The 13,980-nt window shown below is 33.6% G+C and overlaps 1 protein-coding gene across 1 annotated transcript in view; it reads left to right on the forward strand.

The window, feature by feature from the left end:
- Window positions 1–13,980, forward strand: part of LOC143063641 (protein C-mannosyl-transferase DPY19L1-like) — a 312,490-nt gene that overhangs the window by 216,244 nt on the left and 82,266 nt on the right. Inside the window, exon 19 of the mRNA XM_076235893.1 lies at window positions 9,478–9,597. Coding sequence (XP_076092008.1) covers window positions 9,478–9,597 — 120 coding nt within the window. The remainder of the gene's footprint in view (window positions 1–9,477; window positions 9,598–13,980) is intronic.

Raw genomic sequence — 13,980 nt, forward strand, 5'->3', positions numbered from 1 at the left:
CCTCTATTCCTTTTGAAAAGGTCAATTTCTTTTCATGTTTCCAGATCTATTTAGGGTCTCTCAACTTTATTTCCACTTAATCACCCTTCAATTTCTAGCACACTTTCATCAGTACTGATTAGGTCTTACAACTACCTTGATGTAGCTGTGGATATGATGTATTAAACTGTTTTAGGGCAAGATTTGGGTTTGTCAGGACAAATTTTCACCATACTTAATCTTCTCTTTCTGATTTCTTTAGATGGTGTATCTGCACCTGTACTTTTATATCTCGACTGGACATTTTTCTGTGGGTTTGCATTTATTTTCGGTTAGTGTAAAAAAAAATCATCTCTGCCAAATTCTCTATGGTTTTTTTTACATATTATAGATCTGTGTTTTTTGGTTTTTTGGAAAATGACGCAGTCATTGTTCCATAACTGCCGACCTGAACTTCATTACATTGCTCTGCCTACCGCGCTTGGTTTCGTATTTCCTATTTTCCAAACAAACTGGAATCTGCTTGTGTTATCATTATGCATCATTGTGTAGTATTAAACCAGCCAGGACCCAGTTTACACTGGTTTTTGCTTGTATTCCACTACACTCGAACAAAGTGTTGTAGTTTGACGGGAACCAGTTTTAGAATTTGTAAACTACAAAACGTAATCGGTTATTGTTCATTCCGTTTTGGTGTTTCATACCGACTTATATGGTTTGAATAAGCTTAAGACCATTCAAACATTAATGTGATAGATATATTAAAGATTGTTTTACAAAAGGATTGAACTGTTTTACTTTCAAAGTCGTACTATAGGGATATCTGTCATATACGGATTTCCACTCTCACCGGTTAATTTCTTCTTTTACACGTGCTTTGGAAACTTCCTGTTTAATCGCAAGTTTTAAAATTGTTTTTGAGTGAATTAAACTTATTTTAACAATCATGAAGCGTTCCAGAATCATTTTAAAGCAGTTTCTTCTTCTCTTTGATGATGGAAAATAGGTTTTCTCAAGAAAATACCGCAAACGATCGCAGAGGAATTGAAACGTACAAGTCAAGTCGGCACCTGGTTAAATTTGCATCTAGTCAAATCGGCACCTATTCGACGTCAATTCGGCATCCAATAATATTTGATATAATATTTTCTATTCAATTAATTAATTACTGTTACCAAGTACATAGTGAATATGTTGTTGTGTATTTTGGTAAACCACGAAACGAACGTGGATATGTAGTGTATAAAGGTAAACAACGAAGCCCTTACCAAAGCTGTTGTTTTAACAATTAGACAATTTGTGTAATTGTAAAAACAAGTCAATTATTAAAATAAAATGGAAAACTACGAGTCCCTTTCAATAAATCAAACTTTCATGCCAAATAATTAGCAAATTTAAGGTGTTTGTTTTTCAGTAAAGTTTAAACAGCATTAAACCAACACTCCTGTAAAATGCTCAACTGGTTAAAATAATGCAGAAAAATACACAATATCTCATGTATTAGTCCAAATAATTATGACGTCTGGCAAGGCTATTTTATTATTTTTCTGGGACGCCTTCCTACGACGTTCAGGCGCCAATTTAACTAGGTGCCAGTTTGACTAGAATTCTTTGACAAATGTTTGAAACTATCTGAGTTTCATTAGACCTTTGATAGCAGTAACAAAAAGATTATTTACTTAATATTTTGTGGGAGAAGGGGGTTCAGACTGTGTGGCATCAGGTCTGTTTGTGCCCAATACATTTTCGCACCCTACACGTTCGCACATTCACACTCTACTCATTCACGCCCAATTTTAATTCAAATTCAAGTTGAATAATTGGATAATTATGGTTGTTGTTTTAAATTGCTTTGGTGTAAATACTGAATGTATTTATAGCTTGGTATGAGTAAAACATTGAAGATTTTAAAGGAAAAAACACAAAAGATAATTGTTTTTAACAGCTTGGTCCCATTGATCTGAAACAACGAAACAATAAAACATAGAAACCAAAATATAGCAATCCACTAATATAACCAAAACATGATAAAATTTATTCAACACGCAGAAACAAACATAGTCAGAATCTCACTTCATTTTGAAACAAGTCAATGAAACAAGTTATAGCAATACACTAACCAAAACATGATTAAGAGTTATTCAACACAAAATAAAACGTTGACAAAATACCACTTTATTTAGAAAGGATTATTATTATTTTTAGCAATACCTTATCCAAAACATAATTAAGATTTATTCAACACAAAAAAAAAATTGCTGTCTCACTTTATTTTGAGACAATGACAACAATTATACTTATAAGAAAACACTTGCTTACATAGTTATTAAACACAAAACCAATTAAGATTGGGTGCGAACATGTAGGGTGTGAAAGTGAAAGGGGTGAAAATGAGTGGGCGCAAACGTGAATGGAAGCGAACGGACTCAGATTCAGACTATGTACCAGTGAGAAATATACAAGCCTTTCTACGGTATTTATTTGTACAATTCAGCTAGTCTTGACCTATTCATTTGTCTTAAAAAACCAGCCAGTTGTCACCTTCACTTCACACACACACACATATACGAATATCAATTATATGCTTACGATACATGTTGCATTGTTAAACTAATTACGGTATGTGAAAATCAAGACTTGCATAAAAACTATCCCAATATTAGAGACAGTGGCGTCATTTTTCTTCAGAGCTTTCAGCTCTTTGATTCCTGTTTAAGTCTTAGTAATAAAGTTTTACATTTTTTGTTCTTTCTTTGATTATATTTGTCTAGTGTGTCTTTGAGGTGGATCTTCTTGCAGATTTTTTCTCAATTTTCTGCTCATCAAAGTTATAGTCAATGTTGACTTTGATAGTGTGTTTTGATCCCTTAGTCTGTCTGATTTTATTCTCAAGTAAGTTCATTTAGTTTAGTTTCATCAACTATCTTTCCCATCTTTCATTTATTTTAAGGTTGGATCTGCAAGATGACCTCCAAATTTGCGAGACTTTCTAAAATTAAAATATTGAATATATGCAAAACTTCTTGTTGTGGTAAATTCATGTCAGGAGTTCAACAAAATTAATTGTTAGTTGTTACAGTTATATAATTTAATTAGTATAAAATTAAACCATTATAAAACTTTTGAAACTCACAGACAGAAATATGGTTATTTCTCATCAAAATGCACAGTTTATTACAATCAGCTTCCTAAATTCTAAAATTATATATTTTATTGTCATTTTTAAAAGAATTTTTGCTTGGGACAAACTATGATTCTTAGATCAAAGTCCTTCTATGAAATTTACAATTAAGAATTCATTATAACTCCTACAAGAAACCTAAATAGTTATAAAATATGTTTAGATGCAAATAAGTCACTAGGAGCTGAGATTATCATAAAATTTAAGTCCAAGAAAGTGTCATTTGAAAACTATTACACTCCTAAAGCCCCAGTCCCACTAGACCACAATCGCACCACACTCACCGCGATCTAAAATAAGTTCAGATCGTGGTGAGGTCGCGGTATGAGCGGCATGAAAATATAAATTGTCGTTGCTTTCACGATGCTACTAAGTCCTCATTAAGCTTCTACAACGCGATCCCGCTACGATTATACCACGTTCTCACCGCACTTATTCTGCGACCTCACTACGCTTGTCAAGATCTTTCTACGCTATTCACTTTCTCACTACGACCATACCACGAGTTATCCGATTGCAACACGATCTTACCACGTTTCTACTGCGTGTATAGCATGTTCTTACCACGATTATACTACTTTCATACTGCGATCTTACTATGTTCTCAGCAATAACGTCAACATAGTGTTCCATATCAATACAGTTCCATTCCTTCTATTTCTGATTAATACATAGATTTCTCGGAAACAATACAGTCATGCCACCAAAATCTACTAGAACACTTGGGTGTGGTGGTAGGGGTTGATGTAGAGGCAGAGGGAGCAAAGTAACGAATTCTTATCAAGCAGAGATGTCGGACCAACCAATCCAACCTAAATTACAACCCATTGCTGGTCCACAAAGCTCAAATGACGATATTTTAGTAAACGATAGCAGAGATGACACAGATGTGTCAATAGATATAGGAAGATGTAGTACTAGTGCCAATGAGACAACTATCCATCCAAGTAACAATTTATAAAAGTAAACCATTATAGGCCAAGGTACAGCCTTCAACACGGAGCCTTGGCTCAAACCGAACAGCAAGCTATAAAGGGCCCATAAAATACTAGTATAAAACCGTTTAAACGGGAAAACAAACGGTCTAATCTATATAAAAACTAGAAGCATGGTTGAGCCCTTAGAGCAAATGGATAATTAATAATACAGACAAACAAAATCTTTTATATATTTTATATGAAAATGACAATGAAAATGATAGTTAAGAAGAGCGTGATGAGGACGGCAAGGGCATGCTAGAATCGTACTATGGTCGTGATCAGCGTGATATAGTCGTAGTGGAAGCGTAGTTGGGTCGCGGTGAGAATGTGATGGTCGTAGTGAGCTCGTAATAACGTCCCTGTGAGATCGTAGCGCAGTCTTTACGAATAGAATCACACTTTCAATACGCTCTCACTACGATGTTTTAGCAACCTAAGCGATCTTACTACAATCTTAGTGCGCTCTCTACTACGACCTGATTTCGCCACGACCGCACCACAATTGTTTTGATCATGTTATAAGTTGGCCACGCTCATCACGATCTTGAAGACTTCATCACGACCTTGATACGACCTTACTGCGATCTACATGATCGTACTACGATCATCAAAATTTGCATTTTTTTCACAGATCGTAGTGCGATTGTGGCCTAATGGGACTGCGGTATAACATCACAAGAAATGATTCTTAATGAAAAATTCCTTGTCTATCAGACTACTCTTTGGGTGCAATCTTATATCTAGTATAGTATCTTTTGAAAAATAAAACAGAACCATATATTGGGTTTAAGTTTGTATTTTTACAGTGTGAGTCTTTAAACTTCAAAGTTGCACTCCTGACACTTATAGGAAGACCTTATTTACTAGACTTTCACACATTATTTATATCAATAATCAGGTAAATGAACTATTTATTCTAGAAAGGACATGTTTGATTTACAGGTTTGACTTTTGTTTATGTTTGGGTGTTAGTTATTTGAGCAAAAATCATTCTTTTCTTCAGTAATAAACATTCATCATTGGGGTATCTAGTTTAAAAAATGTGTTTGGTGACCCAGCCACCAACCAAGATGGTCACCATGGCTAAAAATAGAACATAGGGTAAATGAAGATTTTGGCTTATAACTCTGAAACCGAAGCATTTAGAGCAAATATGACATGGGTTAAATTGTTTATCAAGTCAAGATCTATCTGCCCTGAAATTTTCAGACGAATAGTACAACTGGTTGTTGGGTTGCTGCCCCTGAATTGGCAATTTTAAGGAAATTTTGCCATTTTTTTGTTATTATCTTGAATATTATTAGCTCACCTGACCTGAAAGGTCAAGTGAGCTTTTCTCATCACTTGGCGTCCTACGTCCCGCGTCCGTCGTCCGTCGTTTGTAAACTTTTACAAAAATCTTCTCCTCTAAAACTACTGGGCCAAATTTAACCAAACTTGGCCACAATCATCCTTGGGGTATCTAGTTTAAAAAATGTGTCCGATGACCTTGCTATCCAACCAAGATGGCCGCCATGGCTAAAAATGGAACACAGGGGTAAAATGTATATGTTGGCTTGTATCTTTGAAACCAAAGCATTTAGATCAAATCTAACCATAAAATTGTCAGTCAACCCCTTAAGGAGTCATTGCTCTTTATAGTCAATTTTTAACAACTTTTCGTCATTTTTTGTAACTTGTACAAAAATCTTCTTCTCTGAAACTACTTGGCCAAATTTAACCAAACTTATCCGGTATATAGTTTTAAAAATGTGTCCGATGACCCCGCCTACAAAATGGCCGACATGGCTAAAATTAGAACATAGTGGTAAAATGCAGTTTTTGCTTTATATCTTTGAAACTAAGACATTAAGGGCAAATCTTTCAATATTTAAATGTCCATCAGAATAAGATCTATCCCCTCACAAACTTTCAGATGAATCTGACAACCGTTGTGGGGTTGCTGCCCTAAAATTGGTAATTTTAAGGAAATTTTGCAGTTTTTGGTTATTATCTTGAATACTATTATAGATAGAGATAAACTGTAAACGGTTATTATCTTGAATATTATTATAGATAGAGATAAACTGTAAACTGCAATAATGTTCAGCAAAGTAAGATCTACAAATAAGTCAACATGATCAAAATTGTTAGAGGACCCCTTAAGGAGTTATCACCCTTTATAGTCAATATTGAACAACTTTTCGTCATTTTTGTAACTAAAACTATGGGCCAAATTTAACCAAACTTGGCCATAATCATTACTAGGGTATCTATTCTAAAAGTGTCTAATGACCCTGCCTACCAACCAAGATGGCCGACATCAGTAAATACAGTAACAGGTGAACAACACAGGCTCTTGAGAGCCTCTAGTTATAGATAGAGATAAACTGTAAACAGCAATAATGTTCAGCAAAGTAAGATCTACGAATAAGTGAACATGACCAAAATTGTCCGTTGACCCCTTAAGACAATAACAATCAAAGCCAAGGAGTAAACAAAGACTCACAAAAACCAAAGGACATTTACATCAACAGTTATAAATAATAATTAAGAAGCAACACGAACTCCACTAAAAACCAGGAGTGAAATCAGGTGCTCCGGAAGGGTAAGCATTTACTGCACCGTATACGGCACCCGTCGTGTGATTTCTTTGTTCAGTCCGGAAATGATGAAAGGTTATTATGACTGAGGAAGAATATCAGATATGATTTCTGACACACTTTTGTCATAATGGCCAATCAGCTCATGATGGCAACTGTAAAATTTCTTGATTGATGACCTTAATTTGATTGATTCATAGCCCTGTCTAGGAGTTATTGCCCTTTAGAGTCAATTTTCACAATTTTTCTTAAATTTTTGTTATCATTTACAAAAATCTTCTCCTCTGAAACTAGTAAGACAAATTTAACCAAACTTGCCCACAATCATCATTAGGGTATATTGTTTTAAAAATGTGTCTGTTGACCTCGCCAGCTAACCAAGATGGACACCATGGCTAAAAATAGAACATAGGGGTAAAATATAGATTTTGGCTTATAACACTGAAACAAAAGCATTTAGAGCAAATCTGACCGGAGTAAAATTGTTTATCGGGTCAATATTAATCTGGTCTGAAATTTTCAGATGAATTGGAGAACCCGTTGTTTGGTTGCTGCCTCTAAATTGGTAATGTTAAGGAAATTTTGCTGTTTTTGGTTATTATCTTGAATATTATTTTAGATAGAGGTAAACTGTGAACAGCATTAATGTTCAACAAAGTAAGATCTACAAATAAGTCAACATGATCAAAATGGTCAATTGACCCCTTAAGGAGTTATTGCCCTTTATAGTCAATTTTTAACAATTTTCATTAATTTGGTAAATTTTTGTAAATTTTTACAAAATATTTTCCTCTGCAACTTAAGGGCCAAGTTCATTATAGATGGAGCAAATTGTGAGTAGCAAGAAGGTTCAGTAAAGTATGATCTACAAACATCACCATAACCAAGACATTTTGTCATGAATACATCTTTGTTTAATATGCACATATATATATATACCAAGGTGAGCAACACAGGCTCTTAAGAGCCTTTAGTTTTACTTTGCCCAGATATGATCCTTTATAAGGTTATATGGCGGCGGGGCATCATCTGTGTCCCACGGGACACATTCCCAATTTATTTTATAAATGTATTATTATAGAAAAGAAGATGTGGTATGATTGCCAATGAGACAATTCTCAACAAGAGACCAAATGACATTGAAATTATAAGTCATTCATGATGATAAAAGACAAACATTTAGACATGAAGATTGACTTTTCATTTGACCATTTTTGGGATGTATTAAGGTATACCATTGTCGGTCTGCCCATCGTCAAAATTTTGACATTAACTCAAAAATACTTTAACAAATTTGCATTAAGCTTTGGTGAATTGTTCATACCTATTGACATGAGCTCCCTTTTAATTTTTTATGAATAAGATTTTACGATTCCGAGTTACAGGATTTATCATTAAAAAAGGGGGGATTTTCTAGTTTTCGGACAATTACTCAAAAATGCTTCAGCTGTTCTAATGAAACTTTGGTGAATTGTTTATATCTATCATGTCTATTGATGTAAGATCCCTTTAGAATTTTATAAATTTTAGATTAAATATTTTCGAGTTGTGGGGTTTTAATCATTAATAAATGGTTGATTTTCCAATTTTCAGACAATTACTCAAAAATCAATTCTCATGAAACTGGTGAAATGTTTATATCTATTGATGTAAGCTCCCTTTTGATTTTCATAAATTTCTATCATGACTGAGAAGTAATTGAACTTTATTATTTGAAAATGTGACGGGCATATTATGTACTGATGGCGCAGCTGTTTATTTGATTTTGAATTAAAATTTTGACACCGGGTTAGGGTTGCAAAAGTCAAAGGTTGGGATTTATTTTGGAGGTAATTGTCAAACCATACAGAAATTTAGCGCCAAAAAGGGTATAATACTAGCATGTTTCTAGTTTTCAGACAACAACTCGTGTTTGAGTGTATTGATGTTTCTTAAACTGTACAACATTTTACAAAAGGAAACAGATAAATTTTGAATTTTGGGGTTGTCACTAAATTTTGTAGAGTTACCAATGGAAAAAATTGCTGAGTTTTTTGTTTCCGTTCTCGAAATTAAGTTTGAATCAATAAATTTTTATGAAACTTATACACAATACTTATAACCACAAAACTCAGACAATTAGGGGCCTCGGTGGCTGAGTGGTATAAGTAGTTACTACTGTAATCACTAGCCACTCAACACTGAGGTTGTGAGTACGAACCCTGCTCGTGTGGGTGCACCGCAATCTAATCTTAATTGATTAGGATGGTCAGTTTTCCTATCGAAGGCCAGTGGTTTTCTCCTGGCACTCCAGCTTCTTCCTCCAATAAAAAATGGCTGCCACGAAATAGCCTAAATGCAGTGCTTAAAAGTGGCGTTAATTACACCAAAAATCAAAATCAATCAGAATAAGTACAAATTTGGATAGGGTTAATTATACTGTTCTTCAGTTGTATCCCTTTATAACTTTATATCAATCATATGCAAGTGGGGGCATCATCTGTGTCCCATGGACTTTTTCCCCCATATATGCTGAGTAATTGATCTCTGCTACATATGTATTTGTGTATTTTTACAGTTAGTGATATGAAAAAGATCTGTTCTTTTAGTTTGACAAAGCTCTTACACAGTAAATGGAGAAACAAATTTTGGATGCATATAAAACTGTTTTGAATAAATCATAATCAGAGGCAAAAATGAAGGTTTGCATTTTATTATCTGCTGATCTTGCATTAGAGTAAATATGAGAAAGATTTGAAAGACTTTATGTTTGTAGATTGTGTATAACCTGTTCCAGTGTGCAGCATTCACACTTATGGCTATCATGATAATGAGATTGAAATTGTTCATGACACCCCATCTTTGCTTGATTACATCTATGTTAGCATCAAAAAAGGTAAGTGTTTAACTATTCTAAGAATATCAAAAGATTTCAATGGAAGATTGTCTTCAAAAGGAGATAGATGAGTAGTTTTGATGGCTGAATCAAAATTTGGAGATGGTGCAAAAGTTCGAAGACATATCATGAAGATAATTATGTGTTTCTATGACTTGTAGAAACTTTAAACACCATTTTAATCATCAACTGTCAATTTTTGACCTGGTATTTGCACTTAATTGAAGAACAGATTGATGGAACAACTCTTTTATTTTATATATACACTTGCATATAGTTCCTTTGTATATCAACATTTTTAATAATTAATCAGTTAAAAAGAATTTTGAAAGTATTTTATTAGTTTTCTTTGCATTGGTTAGTCACTGTGCCTGGGTTTAAGGTACCAATAGTTTTAATGAATGAGGGCCTGAAATGGGGCTAAAACAAGCATTTTTGTAGTTTCAGGACAATAACTGCTGTGTAAGTGAATGGATCTCTCTGGAAATTTTACCACAAGGTTCAATATCACAAAGAGAATGTTTGGATTAAGTTTGTAGGTAATTCCCTCAAAGGTTCCGGAATTATTGGCAAAACAGGGGCCATATTCCAAGGTTCATACTTCTTAATTTTTTCAAAAATAGTTTTTTGGAATGAGGATTGATTTTTTAGCTCACCTGGCCTAAAGCTTTTCTCACTACTTGGCTTCTGTTGTCGTTAACTTTTACAGAAATCTGTAAACCGTTGACCCGGCCAACCAACCAAGATGGCCGCCATGGCTAAAAATAGAACATAGGGGTAAAATGTAGATTTTGGCTTATAACTCTGAAACCAAAGCATTTAGAGCAAATCTGACTGGGTAAAATTGTTTATCAAGTCATGATCTATCTACTCTGAAATTTTCAGATGAATCAGACAACCTGTTGTTGGGTTGCTGCCCCTGAATTGGTAATTTTAAAGATTTTTTTTTGTTTTTGGTTATAATCTTGAATACTATAATAGATAGAGATAAACTGTAAACAGCAATAATGTTCAGCAAAGTAAAATCTACAAATAAGTCAACATGACCAAAATGGTCAGTTGACCCCTTAAAGACAATTTTGTCATGAATCCATCTGTGTCCGTTGTTTAATATGCATATAGACCAAGATGGGCGACACAGGCTCTGAAGAGCCTCTAGTTTTTATTTTATCCGGATTTTTGAATTGAGAATCGGTTATTGTTTGGGGATGTACGGCGGGCGGTCGGGCGGTGGCTAAACCATGTCCGTTCAATGACACAAAAAGCTTAAGATGATTTTTTTTTCTAATCTAGATATGGTGTGTCCTAGGGTGTTATGAAGGTCAAGTTCAATTTTCACAATTTAAGCTCTTCTCGTTGTTGCATTATTGACCTTTTTAATATCCAAAAGTGGAATTTATAATGTGATTTAAGAAATAATTCATGGAAGCCATAGATTGTTGGAAATTAACATATGGCCTGGCCCATAATATTCGATTTTATCCTGAGTGTTAGCGAGGGATAAGATTAAAGAATATCATGGCTCAGGCCATGTGTAAATTTCCAACAATCTATGGCTTCCATGAATTATTTCGATTCTAATAGAACAAATACAGTCATTAAAATACTGAAGCGAGGGTTGGTTTGGTGTGTGTTTGGCTGATCTTTTTTACTCCCTGTTAGATAAAGCTCAAATATCTTAATAAATCCGTAGCTTGCATGGGTTATTTCGTGAATAACCACTAGAAAAAAAAACTGTTTAATTCTTCTAATTCTCAAACCCAACGTTTGCCATTTTTAATTTTTCTCGTAAGCTTCCGTCAAATCTAAAGTTGACCTTTTGTAACTAAGGAGCCTTTCTGAAATTAGTAAATATGCAAAAATACAGTAGTAAGGAAAGTAAAACAAAACCTACCTCAAAAAATCAGTTTTAATACAATATCATACGAATTTCGATGGTTCATGTGACAGAAAACTTTTAACTTTAGCGGTTTCATTTGTATGACGTCATGTTTTGAAATGATTCAATTGCATATCCAACAGTTTCAGAAGAGGTAATAACAAACGTAAACGTCGTCTATTGTTTCCCGTAATTTAACGTTGTTTCAACGACATCATAACTGAATCACCATTGGAATTGCTATGGCCGTCTGGAAAGGGTACGCCAGGAATCAGGAAAAAACTCATACAGAATATTAACTTTAAACTTTATTGAAAAGCATTTTACACCCATATGAGCAAATGGCTTAAAACAGAGGGTTTCTTATCGTCAAGTTGCGAGTTAAGAAAGTCGAGTTGCGAGTTAAGAATATCGAGTTGCGAGTTAAGAAAGTTGAGTTGTGAGTTGAAAAAGTCGAGTTGCGAGTTACAAAAGTCGAGTTTCGAGTTAGGAAAGTCGAGTTTCGAGTTACGAAAGTAAAGTTGCAAGTTACGAAAGTCGAGTTGCGAGTTACGAAAGTCGAGTTGCAAGTTTCAAAAGTCAAGTTGCGAGTTACAAAAGTCGAGTTGAGTGTTACAAAAGTCGAGTTGCGAGTAAGGAAAGTCGAGTTGCGAGTTACAAAAATATTGTTTACACCGAATTTTCAGGTTTGATTCACATTTGATAAACAAAACATGCATGTACCCGAACTTAGTTATTCCCGTGATTGTGGGATTTGAAACAGTTATATGTGATACTTATTTATAAGAGTCTAATATAAGTTAAGTTCTGGAAGCATTTAAAGAAAATAATGTATCCTAAATTGACGAGATCGATCTTATTTAATCCAATGCGTTTACACTACAACATAAAAAGAACCGATCTGACCATAAATTACCTTTCGTAAACAAATAATCCTAAAAATAGAATAGTAAAGGAAATTCTGCATATGAAATATATGAAATATATGAAATATATGAAATATATTTTAGGTTAAACAAATAGTCTTCTAACTTTATAGCTGTGCTAGGAGAGCTTAATATATTCCCTTTATATTTTTCAGTTGTATTATCAATTATGAAATATCTGTTTAGAATAAAAAAAAAAAAAAACAATATGAAAGATGATACTATATGATACCTTTATGTGTAACAAAAACATGTTCACTAATAATATTGAATGCTTTAATTCATCCATACACATACATTATTTTTTTCAAAAAAGCTGAAATATTCATAATTTGGAAGTAAAGCTTGACTTTGTTATCAAGTCAGTTAAGCAAAAACTTTGCTATAGTTTGGTACAATTTTGGAACACAAAAAGAATAGATACAAAGAGTAGTAAATTAGATTTTTATTTCAAATTAAAAACTTGTTTTTCTAAAGAAATGTATCTACATGAATCTTTAAACAATTTTTTGATGAAGTGTCGTCATATGTAAAATCAGAATCAGTGCCCACGATCTCAAAATAGAAAGAGACAAGATATAAAACTTTGTATATAGCAAGAGACCATTTTAAAGGATTTGTAAGAAATGTAGTTGAAGATGAACAACATTTCATTACAAGTTGTCCAGCATGTACAAAGATGATCTGTAGGGAGATGTTTTTCAAGGAGATATTTTTCAGTATTGTTGCTAATTTTTCATATCTCTCAAATGAGACAAAATTTGTTTTGTTATGTATATTTGAGAATGTGTCTGTACATAAATATTTAGGGAACTACATTTGTATATTATTGCTAGTCTAGATGTTAAACGAAATGTAAATGAATATATGTTACTTAAAAATGATAATTGTAATGATTTTATAGTTCAGTTCCTGTCTTGAATTAAATGTATGTGACTTATTTAGAATAATATTTCGTTTCAACGTATAAAATATGACAGTGGCTGTTTTGTCGACTCCCTTCGGGGCTATTTTACCAGCTCCAGCAGAATAGCGATTTATATAGAGTTTTGCTATTTTGCCGGTTTTAATTAAGTTAAAAATAACTTATAATTGACAATATCAAACATGTGAACACTATATAACTCAAGTTTAAACCTAAGTGACTCAGTTTGATAAGTTACCCAATACTTTAAAAAAATACTTATGAAATCACGATGTAGCAATAATCATTTTATACTTTCCAATTAAATCTTACCTGTAAAATGGCGCAAATGTAGTATTTACAATAGTATCTTTGACAGCTACATTTATAAAATAAAGAATAAAAACGGGGAATGAGTCAAAGAGACAGCAACCAAATCTAAAGGTCATTGGGTCTACAACATATCGAAAAATCACACACCTAGAGGGAGCCCTGAGCAGGCCCCGAAACAGAATATTAGATAGATCAAGAATATAGACGCCATTCTATGCTGCTAAATATAAAGATGAACCAAAATTAAAACATATACAAGAGCAACAAAGGCTAAAGGTTCCTGACATAGGTCAGACACAAAAATGCGGCGGGTTTAAACTGGTTTTATTCACGCCCATCAT

This window comes from Mytilus galloprovincialis, chromosome 2 (assembly GCF_965363235.1).
Source record: "Mytilus galloprovincialis chromosome 2, xbMytGall1.hap1.1, whole genome shotgun sequence".
Classification (NCBI taxonomy): domain Eukaryota; kingdom Metazoa; phylum Mollusca; class Bivalvia; order Mytilida; family Mytilidae; genus Mytilus; species Mytilus galloprovincialis.